Source organism: Typopeltis vanoorti, chromosome 2, assembly GCF_054136105.1.
Source record: "Typopeltis vanoorti isolate ZY-2024b chromosome 2, IOZ_Tvanoo_1.0, whole genome shotgun sequence".
Lineage (NCBI taxonomy): Eukaryota > Metazoa > Arthropoda > Arachnida > Uropygi > Thelyphonidae > Typopeltis > Typopeltis vanoorti.
In genome coordinates, this window is record NC_143550.1 from 36,808,917 (window position 1) to 36,827,952 (window position 19,036).

Sequence of the window (19,036 nt, forward strand, 5' to 3'; positions counted from 1 at the left end):
TTGTTGACATTTTCAGAGCTTCACCAACCTGTTCAAGGTAATTTGTTGCATGTACTTTTTCATTCAGGTAGATGCAGTAAACAAGAAAAATGTTAACCGTTTCCCCAATTTGGCAGTCTTTTGGTAAATATTGAAGTGATGAGGAAATTCGTGTTTTAGAAAGTGCATCTTTTGGACATTTGGGAGAATGAGTCTTGGATGACTGAGACATCCATGATGTTATACCAAAGCTTGATTTATAAAACTGATGCAATCCCAATACTGCTTTATAGTTGTGAAATGTGGACCACATTGTGCATAGACCTAAAAAGCAAGGGTTAAAAGAAAAATAAAAGTGCACTTATGTCAGTGTTTTGACTAAAACCAGGTGCATGAATATCATCCACCACCCACCCTGCTAGATTAGTCACGTATGCTACATACTTGCCTCTAAAAACAGATCATCTCAGAAATGATGCAGGCATAAGAATAAGAAGCACTTCAGTGCCATAGAGACCAAAAGGAGCAAAATAAGAAAGAGTGCAATGAGCATGTACTAACTAGCCTAATCAGTTATCTCTGAACTTGCGAACAGATGACTTCTGGAAGATCATCATATCTGTTTGCCAATAATTGTTAATGATGATTCTCTCTGCAGTTTATCTTTACATTTCATCAATGTGAGAGAAGTAGTAAACAGCTCAAAAAATGTTTACAGTAAAACTCTTGGTCACAAAACACAATATAAATATAAATGAGAAGAGAATGAGACTCACTGACCATTTAGGATCCAAGCTTCACAATATGTTAGACTATACTCGACAGATGGATAAGAATAAACTACTTCTTAATCTACAACCTCCCCTCACCTTTATTTTATCAGGTGTATGGGATTACCATACAACAGAAGTTGTTAGTTTTATTGCACATCAGTACTGGATCAACAGAAAGTTAAGAAAAAATGGGTAATGATGCAATAAACAACTATTATTATTATTGTTGTTCCAGGAAACTCCAAGGAGTCGACAGACTCATCGAGGGAGGCCCTAACATCATGTCTGGAACAACTATTCAACATTCACACAGTATCTATCATATCTTGCCTTGAACTCATTCACGGTCGTAGCACCCACAACAGACTCTGGAAGCTTATTCCACTCATTCACCACTCTCCAAGTAAAAAACCTAGCTCTAACACCCTTGTCACCCATGCTTTTGCCCAGCTTCCATGCATGGCCCCTAGTCCTCCCACCACCAGTCATATTTTCAAAAATATCTTCTGGATCAATCTTATAAAAACCCTTCAGTAATTTGAATGTCTCAATCATATCACCCCTCCTTCGCCTATCGTCCAATTTCTGCAACCCACAAATCCTCAACCTATTCTCATAAGGTTCATTCCACAGACCTGCTATCATCTTGGTCACTTGTCTCTGAACCCTCTCCACTTCCTCCCCATCACGAAGAAACCCTGGTGCCCATAACTGGGCACAAAAGTCCAGATGGGGTCTTATCAAGGCTCGATACAGAGGACCAACAACTTGTTTGTCTCTGCATGTTAAAGTATTTTTCATAAGCCAAGTGATTTGGTGAGCTGTTTTAGTCACTTTTGCAATGTGCCCCCTAAACTTCAACTCCCTATCCACCAGCAACTATCAAGTATAAAAGAGGTGAAAACATGGATGGACCAAAGTTACAAGCAAAGTTTGCTAAGAGACAAGAAACAGGACTGCTATTTGGATATACAGCAAATTTTCATCCTTAAAAAATCAGTTTTGGATGTGTTGATAAATTTTCTTGCAACTATTTCAAGCTTTAGTATAAACAGAAAGGAAAAACGATGATTTCAGTAAGAGCCAGCTGTAATATATTTGGCTGTCTTCATGTACAGCCTTGGCACTCATCTTGAAGAACCAAGACTCAGATAATAGAATCAGATTTGAAGTGGAAAGTCAATAATAAATATTTTCATACCGATAATAATGGGTATGGATATTTGGATCAGAAAACTAAAATAACAATAATCAAGTGAAGGAAATGAGGCATAGAAGTCAGGAAATCATCCCATGACATTCTTTATAATGCCAAACAAAGCATGTGAGTGAATCTGTATGTGAATGTTGCTCCGTGATCTGAACTGCCTAGAGCAGTATTTCTCAAAGTATGATATGCATACTCCTAGGAGTATATGAAGGGTCTTTAAGGGGTACAAGGCATTTTTTTTTTAAAATTTTGATTACAATTAGTAAAGAAAAGATTAAGTATGTCTGGAGTGGTTAGGTTTATGTAGTACACTGGCAGGTATGTGAATAATTTGTGTGAAATCAGTGCAAAAAAAACAATAGCCAGTTGAAGTTGTTGTTTAAACAATTTTTTAAAATTGGACTGGAGAAATTCAAACATTTAAAGAATGAAATGAAAAAAGTTTAAAAAAGACTGGGGGTATTGAGAGAGTGGTGGATACAGTGGGAAAATTGAGATCTGCATTACCATTATAGTGAACATATAGACTGAAATCAAACAGTGCATACATACCAGGAGTTACAATTAACAATACAGGCTACTAATTAAAAATCTTAACTAAGGAAGCATAATTACAAAGTTTTTTTTAAGATATTTCACTATACCTTTCATATCTTCTAATTTCGAGAGTAATTTTTGTGGTGATGAAGGAGGTTCCTGACCTTGTGCCTGTTGACTTGAAGAATTATTTATTATGCCATTTTGCATAGCTTGGTCCCCACCGAACTAGCATAAAATAAAATCAAAACATTAATTCCTAATATGATATCCAAATTTATATTACAGCAATTTACTGTTTATCTGACCTTCAAAACAAGGACCTTTCGATTAATCAACCTCCAACCTTACATGTCAACCAACTTCTGGTACAGCACTGTGTAACTGTATTGTGATTATCAGAATGACAAACTGCCTTTCTGGTATGATCAGATAAATGGTAGATCACTGTAATTTAAAGGAATAGAATAAACTGCTCTTTTTATGTTAATATCATATTCTTCACAAAACAGATATTCCTATTTTATTGTAAAATATATTAAAATATGATCCATTTGATTGAACTTTTCAAACTCAATTATTCAGAGAAATGGAACAAAGAATGAAAAAGATGTTACATTATTTTGATGCTGAGTCAGATTAAGAAAATCAAGACACATTGTTGGAAGTTTTTCCACTTGGTTGTACTATAAATTAAAGATGCCAAGAAATTATATTATTGGTTTAATCCTTTATCCAAGTGCAATTATTGCAACTGAAATAATTTCAGGATTGGTCAACTCATATATAGAGGCTAATGACTTCATATCACTTGCAATAGTATCCCATAATGCAAAGTATATATCATTATCAACATGTATAATGCTATGCATTATGGGAAGGGTCACTACCCACACAGATTTCAACCTTTATTGAGGTCTCATCAGCGGGAGCCAGACACAGATGTGATAAAGTAATGCAGAAGTCATATTGAAGTCACATGTCAGTAAGGATATGTGCTTTGCATTATGGGATATTAAGACAAGTGATATGAAGTCATTAGCCTCTATATACGAGTTGCCCAGTCCTGAAATTACTTCAGGCGTAAACTTTGTTTGCTTACACTTGGATAAAGGATTAAACCAAGAACATAATTGCTTGGCATCTTTACTTCAAGATACATTGTGCTATTTGTTATTCTAAGTTAATATAACACAAAAGTTTTGTATTAGTGAAGACAATAAAAGATTTAATGCATTTTAATTTTATGCCTTTGAAATGCATGTGCTCTAAAAATTCATCTATCTACTTCACTGTTGATGAATTAAAGTCCACTGAGAAAAAAATAAAAATGTGTGTGTATGTGTAATCTTCCAACTTAGTTACACTCCACATAAAGTTCACATCATACATGATATTTAAATTAGGATCTGTGCACCATACAAACAAACAAAAAATTCAAATGAAAGTTTTGTTTAGAACTTTTTAGTATTCTCTTCATAAGAAAAAAAAACATTTTATTTCAGTTATTTCTGAAAAACATCACACACACTTATTAATATATATTTATTGTGCTAACAAAAGTAATGGGTTACAAAAGTTGATAACAGTTACATAGTCACTTGTGTTAGTCATGTGACAATGGAAAGCATTAGAAGCAAATACTTGTACTACACTATTACAAACAAATGTATATGTAATGAGCTACATCTACATAACACATTCAGTTCACAATCTTCTCCTTAGCAAGACAGGTTCAAAGTGCCAGTAACAACCAAGCAACTCAGCTTTACAAAAAACCTAATTAATGTTATGACAATTAACTCTATTAACATAGTCATGTCCATGAATTTGTGTGTGTGTGTGTGCGCGCGCGCACGTCATTTAGCTCATTTGTCTCTCTGTAGTTGGGATGAAAAACTAAAGTTTCCTGGAGAAAAAACAGTGTTCCCTTAGTGTGAGACTGGCTAACTCATCTTCAGCTGAAAAGTCCTTATAAAGTTTTTTGCATTCATTATCATCATCATTAATTAATTGAGATATGAAGGTTCAGGCCATTCATATATACGATAACATTAATATATCTTCATTTTGGTTGGCTAACTGACATTTCTTATAATATACATATTTATATATATCCTCAAGGGGTGTTCAGACTACTGTGATAGCATTCCATCAGTGGAAGCCACACCCAGAAGTGATGACAGATTATCAAAAAGAAGAGATCTCAATAAAGGTCAAAACTAGTCTGGGTAGTGGCTCTTCCCATAATGCATAGTATTACAGGAAAACCTCATTTAATGTGAGTAATTAATCCATCAATTAATGCATGCTAAGCAAAATCACGTTAAACAAATTCAATAAACAACAGGAATAACTATAATTCATCCATCAGTTAGCATAAATTTGAAGAAAAAATAAATAAAAAATACAGTATACGCTATATTAGAGGATAAAATCATCAAAGTTAAAAATCAATTGCTTAAATTTTTATTTAATGTCTGAACATTTGATTGAACTACTTTTTTACAAAAAAAAATTAAGTAAAGACGTTTGAATAGTGCTCGACTTTTTCATCTTGTCATGCAATTTGCAATAGCTGGCAATCGCTTTATCAAGATTTCGGCAGACTTTGAAGCTTCATTCCACATCAGGATCAGCATCAAACAAAATTTCCTTCGCATGTTCAATGTGATTGAAAACTAGCTCAAGTTTTAATGCAGTGAGCTTCTTAGTCATAATATACTCTTCTTGTTCGCACTTCTTATCTTGTTCTTCTAGTTGAAGGAGATCATTCTCACTTAACTATCCCGAATGGGAATCGAGCAAGTTTCTCATCTTCATTATCCGGTTCATTAAATCCAAATTCTTTTCCAATTGTGCTGATTTCTTCAATAATGTTAGATCTTGGATTTTGTGCACAATAAACTAATATTTTGTTGAGAAGCTTCAGTTTTAGCTAGGAAAGTCTTTGTCAGCATACATTTCCAAAAGAGACCAGTTTTATTGACCTTGAATATTTGACAATCATCATAATCACTCCTGAATTATCCTTTGCAATTCTTCAGGAAACTTGGCCGCAGAATCTTTATCAGCACTAGCAGATTCCCCCAGTTATTTTTACGTCATGCAGCCCAGTTCGATTTTTAAATGGTCAAACCATCCTAAACTAGCAGTAAACTTTCACATTCCTCTTGAAATTTGGACTTTTTCAATAAGGCAACAAAAATATTTAGCTTTTGCCTGAATATTTTCCTTGTACTAAGAGGTATACTTTTTTTGGTTACAATCATCAATTCAGAATGATAGAAGACGTTCCGTCTTGGTTCATTAAATGGCTAAACTAAATCATTAAATTTCAATTTCGGATAATCTGCATGCTTAAAGGAGCAGTAGCAAGTTTTCCTTGTTCTTTGTATTCTCTGCTCTTATTTAATACAGTCCAAACTGTAAACTAGCTGTATCCAGGTCTAGAACCATCATTGTATTACTGCCGCCACGTTCATGTCTCTTAATGACTTCCAGCTTTTCCTCTAACGTAATTACTTTTCTTCTCTTTTTATTACTGTCGCTTTCTTTACCAGTCTTTCTCTTTTCTATATCAGAGATTGAATATAATAAAGCCTTATAGGTATCTAAATTAAAGCAAAATGAATGAAAAGTGATTGAGCAAGAGAACATAGTTTGCACATGCACTTGTGATGATAGCTTTGAGTCACCGGCACCACCCGTAGTACTGCCACTGCCTGCTACATTGACAAGTCCCACTGCTTGCTGCAGATTGGCAACAAAATATTTCACGTAATGCAAAAAATCATTTATGTTACGTGAAATCGAAAATAATTAACATAAAAAATCGTTAACTGATTAATCACTCCCTTAAAGTGGGAAATAGTATCATTTCACTCAATCATGTTAACTGATTATCGTGCATGTCAAATTCGCGTTAAGTGAGACCTTCCTGTATATACATGTCTGTAAGGATGTGCATTGCATTATGGGATGTGAGGTTATTAGCCTCTATATTCGAGTTGTTCTGTCACAAAGTTACTTCACGAGTAAACTTTGTTTGCTTACACTTGGGTAAAGGATGAAACCAAGAATATAATTTCTTGGCATCTTTAATTTATTTCTCTCTTATTCCATGTAACATCAGTGCCTATGCACGAGCCACCCCTACTTATAAGATTAGCAAACTCATTTATACTGTAACCTGCAGTATAAATAACTAGTACCACTGTAAAATTCAATGCAATAGAAATTTTTTAATTTCAAGCATCGACTTTTACAGAGGTCGTGAAAATGTGTAAATATAGTAAAACTACACGTTGCCATACTAATTGTAAACCCATAGATAGGGGTATCTGGCACAAAGAGTAACACAGAATTGTTCTTAAAATTATTAATTAGTATAAATCAAGTTGTGCATTTTATGTATGCTTATCAAATAGATATTGAAAAATATAGCCTAGTAAGTTTACCTTAAGTAAAAAGGATTATGTCTGGGACCTAAAAGCTAACTATAGCGCTGAAGGTCATTCAAGCAAGGAAGTTTCTCGCCTTCGTTGAAGGTCAAGACCACTGACATCAAGGTGATCGCAGAATATTTGGGGGTCTCTGACCCTAAAACACAGAACTCTGCAAAATGGTATATAGGAAGCTTGAAGGGTAAGTTCTCTCTTGTCGTCATCTAGCTGCAGTCCGCAGGTCAGTTTGGAGTTTGGTACACAACCCGTGGAGAAACGGGCGGTCTTAGGAAAGAAATGAAAGTTTCCGTGATGTATAGGAAGTAAAGGAACTTGCCTCATGCACCAAATGCAGGACGCTGGGAGCCGACCTAGTTCATTCAGCAAAGATGTGCTGCTGCTCCCACACATGAATTACGGAAGGATGCCTGTTGAGCACAGTACAAGGAATTCCAGTACGCTGAACGGATCGGAAAAGTCGGCAGAAACAGCTAAAGATGTTATGTGCTAATAGGACTACATGTATTGTCAAGGACCTGTGAGTAGAAATCTTTGTATTAATAATTAAGTGTGGAAGATTGATTGCGAGTCCACTGGACATAATGTTACTTACTGGGCTAAATGAGAATGTCTTGGATAACCAAGTTTGATATTGCAATGATAGCATAGCATAAGTAAGGATGGTAACTGCCAGAATTGTATAATATGAGAGAATCTCCTCTCACTATATATGGGAAGTTAAATATTGTTAGATAGAGATTGAGATTCATGTTAAGGTTATGAAAAGAGCTGGATGATAAGTGTATACTAGTGTAATTTTTTTAAAGTTAAAATAAATGTATTTTGTTTGCTTAATAGAGACTATTGCCTGATCTCTGAACAATGCGCTGCCTCGCAAAACTTCGAGCCTGTTTGTTTAGAATTTGGAGAATTGCCTCGACTGTCAATTAAGCCCACAATTAGATTTAGCTATCCTACAGTGCCATAACATATCTCCGATGCTCTACATCTAGAATTCAGATGGTGCAGTCATTAATCAAATAAATTTTCCTGTTTTCTGCTAGCATAGGAAATAGTTATCTGTACCTGTGAATAAGCCTAGTTCATGGGCTTATTCACCAGCAGCATCACCATTTGTAGGAATCGTAAGGTTAAAGAAATACTAAGAAAAGATTTAAGGAAATAAAGTGGCCACATAAGATAAGAAAAGAACAAAGATAATATAGGTATTATTTCTGGGAAAATTCCAATGTTACTCCTCTTAAAAAACTTATTTATATGGCTATTTTAGCCTGTTTCTGTTTAGGAGTGTCCCTTATTTTAAATACATTGGCTTTTTACTCAAGAATTTTTTAGGCATAAGTGTATTTTAGAGGTAAAAATATGCAGATTAATAGAGGAAGAAATTCTGCACATACCTTGTTTGGATGTCTTCGTTCTCCATACTTTTGCTGTTAGGCCGATAAAGGGGGTAGGAAACATGGGGGTTGTTTGAAGCAAGGTGGAAAGATTAAATTAGAAAACCCAGGTGTTTTAAAAATAATATATATACTTATATATTATTATATTTAAGGGAACTTCTTTGGGAAAAAGGAAGGGATTTATGGGAAACAGGGCCGGGGGAGAGTGTTAACGGGGTGTGAGCCGTTTCGATCGTGTATCGTCATTAGAACATTTCGGGAAAAGTGAACAAAGATAAGTTATTACAAAGGTGGAGTCAACAACATTTATACCATCATACCAGCTTTGCTTTCTCTGTTGCTTATTTCTAATTTAATTTGCTATCATACTAAAAACTATTCCTAAATAACTGAAACATTTCACTTGTCTTATATTCTCTCTTGAGAATTCAGCTGCAGTTTTCTATGTTCCTGCTTATTTTCATAGTTCTGGTCTTTTTATTGCCGATTTTCATGCCAAATTTGTTATAGATGTTATTCGATTTAGTAAGAGAATCCTGGTTGTGTTCTATGTGTTTAGAAGTAAAACATCATCTGCATAAAGCAGATGATGTACAAAAGTGAAAGAGCTCAATTTGATATCTTCAATTCTATTATCAGGTTCAACATCACCATTGTTTATAATGTGATCCATAAGGGTGATAAATAACAATGGAGATAATACATGTCTTAAACCTGATTTTACATCAAACCATCTTCATGTATTCCTTCAATTCTAACTGCTAATTTACATCTTAAATATAGATTATGTATTGCCCTGTATAAGGTTTACCAGGGGCATCTTGTCATATGCCTTTTTCAGATCTTCGTAACTTGTATGCTTGCATGAATCTTACCTGCTGAGTAAAGAAATTCCTCTGTAATTTTCACACTCAAGTTTATTCCTTTTTTTTAATAGATGGTAACTATGAGAGCTCTACTCCAATCATCTGGAATTGAACCTTCTGACTAGGCCTTATGAATTATGGAGTGTAGCCACCGCAAAATTTTTATATCTCCATAACTGAGTATTTCTGGTCGAATATCATCTACTTCATTGTCTTTCCACATTTCAAGTTTTAGATAGCTTTTTCTACCTCAAATAATTGATATGTACTCCTGTTTGCATTTCTCTTGAAAACTTTCTACTTCGGTTCTGTCGCTGCTTGGTTCATTTAAGTCTTTCAAAGTAATTACTCCAGACAGGATATCCTTATCTTCAATTTTCATCATCTTTATCATCTCTAATTCCTTTTAAAGTACTCTTTCCTCCACTTCTAAGCTTTTTCAATAGCCTCCTGGACATTTTGCCACTTTACTGATATTTGCCTTCTATATTCTTACTGAAATCTTCCCATGACTTTGGTTTAGCTACTTTCACACATAGCTGAGCTCTCTTACATTTTTCTCTGCATTCTTTTAGGGCATCGGCCAACTTATTTGCTAGAAACTTTCGTTATGGTTTCTTCTTTTCAAGAACTACTTCTTTAATTTCTTACATCCAGCATGGTGGTTTTATTTTTCTACTCTTGCAGACAACTTCACCACATGCCTCCTTAGCTGAATTCATCAACGTTTTTATTGGAGTTTGAAACTGAGGCTCCAACGTTTGATTCTTATTTCGAAAAAGTTTCATTCTTTCTTCAATAATATTTGTACATTTCAGTCTACAGTGTACTTGTAAAATATTCTCAACTTTAATTCTTTTTAAAACTTTTTTTACATGTATATATTCATATATTCGGGTGGGCGGGCGTAGTGGGGTTTGAGTTTTTTAACCATGTCTGGTGGCCAAGAAGTGATGGACTTCAGTAGTTTCTCTGTTTTATCCTTTATCCTTTTTGTTGGATTATAATTTACCAGCTTATATGTGTGTTGTTATCGTCTACTAGTTGATTCATTTGAAGTACGTATGTTGACCTGTCAAGGACAACAGTGGCATTGCCTTTATCCGATTTCGTTATTATTGTTTTGTTTGGCTTTTAATGACTTAATTGCTGCCAGTTCTGTTTTTGTGAGATTGTTCTGTATAGTTTTCTTAGTGTTCAGGACATTACTAGTTTCTAGTCGTATTTTATCTGCTATATTGTTAGGTAGGGACCTGATGCTTCTTTCTATGTGGTAGATGAATTCCAATTTGTTTACCTTTTTAGGTGCTATTGCATAGTTAAGCCCTTTATTCAGTAGCGTAAGTTCGCCGTTGTTCAGGGTGTGGCTTGATAGGTTGATCACATGGTTCTTGCTTGCCGGTGGTAGGTCGCTCCTTGTCTCCCTTGTCTGTCGTTCATTGTTGGTGTTTATCAGGGAGGAGGTCTTCTGATTGGATGGATTCCTGTGATTGGCCGCCATATTTTGCCGTTGTTTCAAACTGTGGAATTTGGTCTTGAGTTTTTCTTTATTCTTTTCCAGGGTGTATTTGGCCGAATTGTCAGTAATTCTTTCAAGTACTTGTAGAATGTCTGGATTAATATAGTTCGATAGTTCCGACTGCAATTTTGAAACCAGATTTTGTGTTGTTGCTAGGTTTTGGTGGGCTGTTTGGATCTGTTCTCTGAGCATTGCTTTTTCTGTGCGGTCATAAATACCGAGTGCCTTAGCAGATGTAAATTTCTTTTTTAGCCTGATGCAGATAGGAATAAGGTTAATGTCTCTGCATCTCTTTATGCCCAATGTATTTCTACAACCAACAGATAACACTAATAATAGGACTCTAGCATTGATGTATAATTTTTTTTTTTTTTTCCCACCAGCAGTCAGGCCAACAATTGTTGCAGCGGTTGGTCAGTATCTTTAACAAACCAGTTTGATTGTAGCGTAGCTTGTTTTCTGTGTATAGTTGTATGCTCCAGAAGATGACCTTGATATAAAGGTCGAAACATAGAATGTAGATTTTAGTTATATTAAACTAAAGTTTTTATTCAAACACGGTAGTTGTCTCCATAATTTTCAAAAATGCATTCGGATCACCGTGTAAGCTTAAAAGAAAAGAACAATTTGACAAATCCTACATTTTAGATGGGAAGGAAAAAATTGGAAACTCACTGGACCAAATATGTAGACCTCAATGGAGACTATGTTGAGAAACAAAGGTGATTTTTTCCAAAAAGATGTGTTTAACTTATTTTTTTTACCAAACTTCAAACAGCCCTCGTATTACTGAGCAAGACCTCCATGGAGTCCACAAACATCACGGGGAAAAACCAAACTATCCACACAATATCTCACATGCCTTTTGGTATCTCTCCATCAGCCACCACCCTCAGATCTATGTCACCAGTTTCATATCCATATCCATTTGTTCTAATTTGCATAACAGTTCCAGTATTATTCTCTCAAATACCTTTGCAAAAATCCAGCCATATCACTGTGTAGCTATTCCCTTTATCAAAATCAGCTGTCACTCTATTATAAAAATTATATTACTAAGGCTGACTCTTCACTAAGCTGTGCTACCTGCTCACAGAGTATCATATTCTTATCCATCCATTCATAAATTCTCTCTTTAACCAACTTTGCCAGTGTTTTTACTACCATTCCTGAGATACTAATTGGTCTATAATTTGCTATTGCAATTTTAGAACCTCCTTTATGCAAAGGAATTATTCTGTTTCCTTCTGCTGACCCATGAGACTTTACCAGAGCTGAAACTTAAAAAGCCTGGTGAGAGGCATTGCTAGTTTCCTTGTCCATTCTCATAAAATGTGAGCTGATATACCATAGAATCCCACAGCTGCAATTACATTGAGATTCTGCAATATCATAAGTATCTTCAATTCAGTGAGGATACTGCTGTGAGGACAGCAGTATCCTCACTTGGATGATATATATCCTTGCAAAGTGGTGTACATCAATAACTCATCTATTTTATCTGCTTCTGTCACCATCAGCACTCATTAAGGTTATTCTTCTTTAGTCATTCTTCCTCTTACTTGCTACGGAATGAAGTCTATGGACTACTTGGCTACTTTTTTCTCATAATCTGATATTGCCTTCCTTACCATGCTGATCACTTTTCTTTGCCTGACTCTTGTAATATTCATGAGCTTGCTGGTTGCCTTCTCTTCAAATATTCTCCCCCCCCCCAAGTTCATGCTTAATGATATTACTCATCCATCTAACTCCTACTTGATCATTTCTTCTGACCTTAAGTATACAATCTGATAATGCTTCCTTTAGATGTCCATTAACTATCTCCCATGCACTACTAACATCCTCCTCTTGCAGGTTTTTATATTATGGCACTTCAAGCAGCTGCCTAAGTTTGTCACAATCAGTTGACTTATAGTTCTACATATATCCCTTAACTGAAAATTCTACAATTTGCAACCTCCCAGTCAAAACTTGCACAATCACTCTCTCCAATTGGAGGCAATGTGGTCACCTTGGTAATAGACAGATCTTCTGATTCTATGATCAGATCCAACACATGCTGTTTCAAATTATTATCTTTCAGTAGGCATATAAACTTTCCTCCTTCCAATCTTTGTCTCCAAAGTTGAAGTCCCCATAATAACGACTCTACCAGCACTCACTGTACTAATCTGCTGATTAGTACAGTGAGTGCTGTACTAATCAGTTTCTCTGCATTCCTCCTGGTCTGTAGCACAACCAACTGTATATTTGCCTTACTGGCCTCAATCTTACACCTTACACCAGCCTGCCACCCCCTCACCTGTCTCCTAATCTGACTGCAATTCATCTATTATCATCTGACAATACCAAATCCTTCAAATTCTATTCCTGTAACTACGTCATCTGCTGTTAGACATGTCTCAATAATGCCTATAACTTTTGGTGAGGTTGCATTACCAATGCCAAAAATTCTTCCCTCTTATTCCTGATGTGTCTAGCTTTGCTATATAGAAACTGTAGCATCTCCTTAGGACTCAATCACCTTTACATCCTGAACTGACCACCCAATTTGATATTGTTGTTTGAGAGACTACATTCTGCACTTTTCTGATTATTATTTACTCTAACATATTAATTTGTTTTTATACAACTGTTATCCTATACAGCATTATATAATTGTTAATTTGTTTGCCATAGTATGTGTTAGATACATGTTTAGTAAACCATACAGATACATATTTTCATACTGTACTTGTACATGTCATGTATATTTAACATGACATGTACAAGTTAGCTGACATCATATGTTGGATTGGATATGAAATAAACAAAAACAAATGAAAATAAAGAAACTGCTAAATGTGAACTGTGCAACAAATGTGGAATAATGCTGTTAGCTGACATCATATGTTGGATTGGATATGAAATAAACAAAAACAAATGGAAATAAAGAAACTGCTAAATGTGAACTGTGCAACAAATGTGGAATAAGGACAGCAATGATTACATGACTTTAGTGACCACTCAAAGGTGAAAGGATTACTTTCACATTTATCACATGCAAGACAAAAAAATAATAATAAAACAATACATAAATATGTAAATATAAGAAACATTTCATTTTTCTTTTTTTGTAACTATTTGTTACACTGGAGATGATCTGTATGGTTCATACTGAAATACTCTATTAATAAATTTTGTGCCAATGCATTCATATACTGTTTTTGACTATGTCATGTGATAAGCATGACAAATCTGCCATCATCAACAAGAAGAAGAAGGTATACAAAAAATACATTCAATTTTTAATCTTGAAGTATAAATGCTATGTGTTCAGTCTGCTAATATTTTCCACCTATTTTCATGCTAATAATGACACTACCCATATTTGCACGATGAAATGTAGTTATTTGAGAGAGCTGAATTAAAGGATAACTCAAGAACCTGGCAAACCATATACATTATTTGAATATGACAAAATCTAGATACAAAAATTCCTTTCTTTTAATGTTATGTGGTGATCCACATTAAGAATGTAAAAATTATGGACACAATTATCATGTTGGCCAAATACATTTTATATTAAAATAACTACTAGATATTTTGACTTTTATATTAAGCCATCTTCAGTATACACACACACACACACACACACACACACACACACACACACACACACACACACACACACACACACACACATTATAATAAGGCCACACCCATTCCTTGTATTACAGGGGGGGGGGAAGAAACTACAACATTAAAGCTATATTTAAACTGCCACAAATTTGAAAAGTGTACTCAGATACTCTAAGGATCCCCCTTCATCCTCCATGCACACCCAGGTGTCTATTTACCAAATCAGATGAATCTACAACTTATCCTACATAGGAAAAGTAGATCAGATAATCCCAATAAAAGAACAGATTGACATATCAAACTTATTTAGTTATGGAAATTCAGGCTTTATAATCCTAACAAAACCTGGTAGTAATGAAAATTCCAAGAAAGAATTCATCATTGAATTCTCAATAAGAATGGCAGCATAAGGATCCCAAAGATAGCCCACCTGTAATCCACAAAAGAACTCATGAAAGGGATAATAAAAGAACAGACCTGTCAGATTTTAACAATATATATAACTAACTAGTGTTCTTCAGACAAAAAAATGAAATAAAATTCAGTTTAGGCAATTTTTTTTTGTATCCTGTTAAGTTCAAAATTATCGATTATCTGAGAACACAAACTGTTCATTTATGTAAGGATAATGAAATAATAAAACCAGGAAATTTCCATAAAATATGAAACTATATAAACTGCCTTTTTATAATAAAACTAAAGAAAAAGTAGAGTTCATTATTTACCTGAGCAGCAGGCAAGATAACCTGTGGGTATTTCTGCTGCAGTTCTAACTGCCATTGCAATAACAACTGTTGCTGTTGTAACAAGAGATCATATGATGTCTCTACTGATGCAGTTGGTGTCACACTGTGATTCTTCTGGGCATTTGGTGGACCCTAAATTAAGTTTATTAACAACATTTTTTAAAGATAATTTTCTGTTTAAACAATCTCAATAAAATTACACTAACCAAAAAAATTGATAAAAATTAATATATTTTTTCTTTCTCTCTCCCTCCCCCTCCCCAATGCTTCACGATGCTTAATTACTATGCTAAAGAAGAATATTAATTGAAACTTTGCCTGCCTGGTTGGCCAAGTAGTTAGCATCCACTCTCCAATCAATAAATTGTGGGTTGAAATCCTGCTGTGGGCATGCATGTTTATTGTCTTTAGGTGGGAGATGAATTTCATCACCCAGTGTGAGACCACTGCCCCACTTATTGGAGGCCTGAAGTGGCTTGAAAAAGTTCAATGTTTGGTCTTTAGAGTAGGGTTTCCAGACTAAGGAGAAAAAATAATAATAATAAATGAATAAAAATAATGAAATCAATAAAAAATATATATTAAAAAAATCCTTAACCCACCTACGGTATGAATGTACTATAGGTTCACAAATAAATCTTTCATGGGTGAGAGCCACATAAAAAAATTAAATATATTAATAAAAAAAAAATAATTTATGTATTATCTGACTTTGGTAAGACACAAAGTAAGTTGGATAACTGAAAAGAATAGGCTAAGGCAACTACATGCCTGATTTCGAAAACTATTGTACTTCACATATATGAAATTTTGGTCAGGGCACAATGCTTGCTGCTGTTGTTCTAATTCATCATTTCTGTATAAGTATCCTTGAGGTGGGGGAGAAAGGTGGAAGCAGCAAATTATTAGCCCAATACATTAAAAATTTGCTTTTGTGTGAATGAATGGCTATGAATCAGTTTTTAGTGTGGGGAGGGGGGGATCTAGGTTTGAATTCTGTGTGTGTGAGATGGAAAATTTTAGTAGGCTTTTGTCTAGGAGTGTTATTGTTAGACTAGCTAGCTAGCCAGCCAGTCTAACATAGAGAAAGTAGTAACTTTCTCCACCCCAACTATACAACACAAGAGTGAAAACAAAAACAAAGTTTTCTTCTGGAGTACAAATGCTGATGAATCATACCTTTGGAGTCAAAACAATAACAGCATCACTTTTCTAGGTGAAAACGTTTTCAAACATGATTGCTGTTTTAATGGGGATTGCACTGTTTAATTTAAGACTTGTCACAGGTGATTAGAGATGATCAGTTTTGTTCATCAAAAGTCATATTTAGCTGACAGTTCTATGCATGTTCTCTTCTGTTCACTACTACAATCAAGACAAACACCCATCAAACATGTTGGACGTGTTTAATATGATTAACAAGATGAAACCATTCAAAGGACACATGATCTTCTAATTACCTTCAACAATTTATCAGGTTTCTTATATAATTGAATGCCACACACAAATACGAAGTATATCCTGATTTCACAAGTTAAATTTGCAGGGTTGGAGAGGGAAGGGGGTGATTAGCAGAGAAATCATAGGACTAAAACGTTGACAGAATTGGTGTTGTTGTGTCATACATCCTGGCTTTGAATCCGCCATCTTGTTGGAATGTTATTTTTATTTAAATTATCTTTTTTATTTCTGTTGTTTTTTAATTAATTGCTGGTTGATTACTGATCCAAATATAGAGAAATTTATATTATCCTGTACCACCCTATATTCAGATTAGTCTATATAATATAGTGGAATCAATCATCAACTAACTTTTGCAATCTCACTTTTCTACAGGCCGAGGTTAATATTATCATTTGAGGGTTCCGCAAGGTCCGATAAACTTTATGAGCGGTGCAATGAAAGAGAATCAGGCAAAACACCAAATTAGAATCAATAAAACAAAACATTTAATGCAGGGTTACATAACATGTACATTAAGTATAACTTTGAAAACAAGATAATGCAAATCAACTTAGTTCAAATACTCATAACAAACATAAAACATTAGGCATCACACATCCAGCTGTCAATTTTACATTCTTACGAATAATTAAAAATGGTTCACACAGTTCAATGTTACAGAATCTTACAGTAAATATTCTTAAAGTAGAATTCTCTAATTCTCTCTTAGTCAACAAACACTTAATTCAATTATGAGGCAGTTATCACTTCAAGGGGGGAAACACTTTAAAGCTCCATACTTCAGCTAATTTTAGTAGAACGCCACAGTTAATGTTAAGATATATCGGGCGGAGCTAACTCTTATTTCTTCATGCTGAAATATAAAAAACAAGGACTACTCGTACCGGGTTACATCCTTTGCAGATTGAATTCACTATAGGCACACTTAAAACTGAAGTTAACTATCACTTTGAAGTAACACTATTCAAAAGGAATCTTCACTATAAAACTGAAATATTAAACATAGAGCTTCACAAGTCTTGACGCACTCGTTTCAGGTGATCTACTTATTCCTTATTTTCTTCTACGCATTAATTTCAGCTTTGCACTATTCTTCCTCAAAACAATTGGAATTCGATGTAATTTTAAAATTATGTAGAAATATTCCTAATTGCCTATTAATTTCCTGGTCCCTTCTTAATTTATTTATGGCATTTCCAAATTCCCTTTACTGCCACCCGTTACTTCACTCCATGCTGTCCTGAATGCTTCTTTCTTTGTTTACTTTCATTTTTCAATTAAATGCCTTCATTCTTCCCGCCAAAATCCGGTTCTAGCTAGTCCAGCTCATATCAACTCCTTCTCCCTTCGAATACCGTAGCTCGCGCTCCACCACGCACCATCTAAAATTAACTCCGTTTCCTTAACAGTGACCAATCAAATCTCATTAGCAGAATTTCTTAAATTTACTTTCACTTTCATTTACAATAAATAAAATGCACATATTACAGTCCACTTAGGATACATTTACAAATTATATAATGAATTTATACAGAATAAATAACTAAAAAAAATTACAATTATTATTTCAATAAAAAAAATAACAGTAAGTATTTAAATTAGAATTTACTTAGGAGTAAAATTAGCTCAGGATATGCAATTTATGTTAAATCATGAATGAAGTATTAATAATCATAAAATTCTTCATTCACAATTTAACAGTGTCACTAAAAAGAAAATAAAAACATGCAAGATACTTCTAAACATTAATTAAAATGATTCGTTATGGCAACAGTAATCAGGAAAAGGAAGGAGTAGCTATAGCATTCAATGCTAAATAGGAAGATAAAGTTCTCAAATGATAATTTCATTGTAGAGTATTAATGTCAAATTTTGAAATAGGAAAATGCAATTTATTCTGTGTTTACAGTTCACCAAAGCTACTAGTACTGGAGAAATAGAAGAATTCTTTGAGTCATAAGAAAGAGAGAGCGACTAATTTAAAAGAAAAACCTGCTTCATGTCAGAGACCTAAAGATAGAGAAATGCAGGGATGATTATAATGGTAAATATCTGTCATGAAACTGTTTAGGATGTGTATTTATCACATTTTAGCATAAATTCACAGAGAAAAAACACAAGGCATAAGTCTTACTGATTATATTATTGTTGACAATGGCGTGTTCAGACTGATCTGGGATATAATAGAAAACAGAAAATTTGAAATAATGATCACTCTTTAGTTTTGAACAGGACAAAAATAGACATCACACTAAACAGAAAGACATGCACAAGAGTTTTAAAAAGAATCAATGAAGGAGATTTCACACGTCAACTATAGACTCAAATACATAAATGTAACTGAAATAAAGAAAAAATGAAAGTACTTAAAAACAAGAACGAAATCTTAAGAGATCCAGCAAAATCTGCTCATAATTTCCAGCTTTGTAGTTCCTAAATTGCACATCCATAT

At 34.3% G+C, this 19,036-nt stretch overlaps 1 protein-coding gene across 8 annotated transcripts in view; it reads right to left on the reverse strand.

The window, feature by feature from the left end:
• Nucleotides 1-19,036, reverse strand: part of LOC150108925 (myocardin-like) — a 456,675-nt gene that overhangs the window by 77,688 nt on the left and 359,951 nt on the right. For all 8 annotated transcript variants that reach the window (XM_090411030.1, XM_090410986.1, XM_090411004.1 and 5 more), the window contains 2 exons: nt 15,100-15,252; nt 2,607-2,727 (listed from right to left, as the gene is read on the reverse strand). In XM_090411030.1, coding sequence (XP_090267156.1) covers nt 2,607-2,727; nt 15,100-15,252 — 274 coding nt within the window. The remainder of the gene's footprint in view (nt 1-2,606; nt 2,728-15,099; nt 15,253-19,036) is intronic.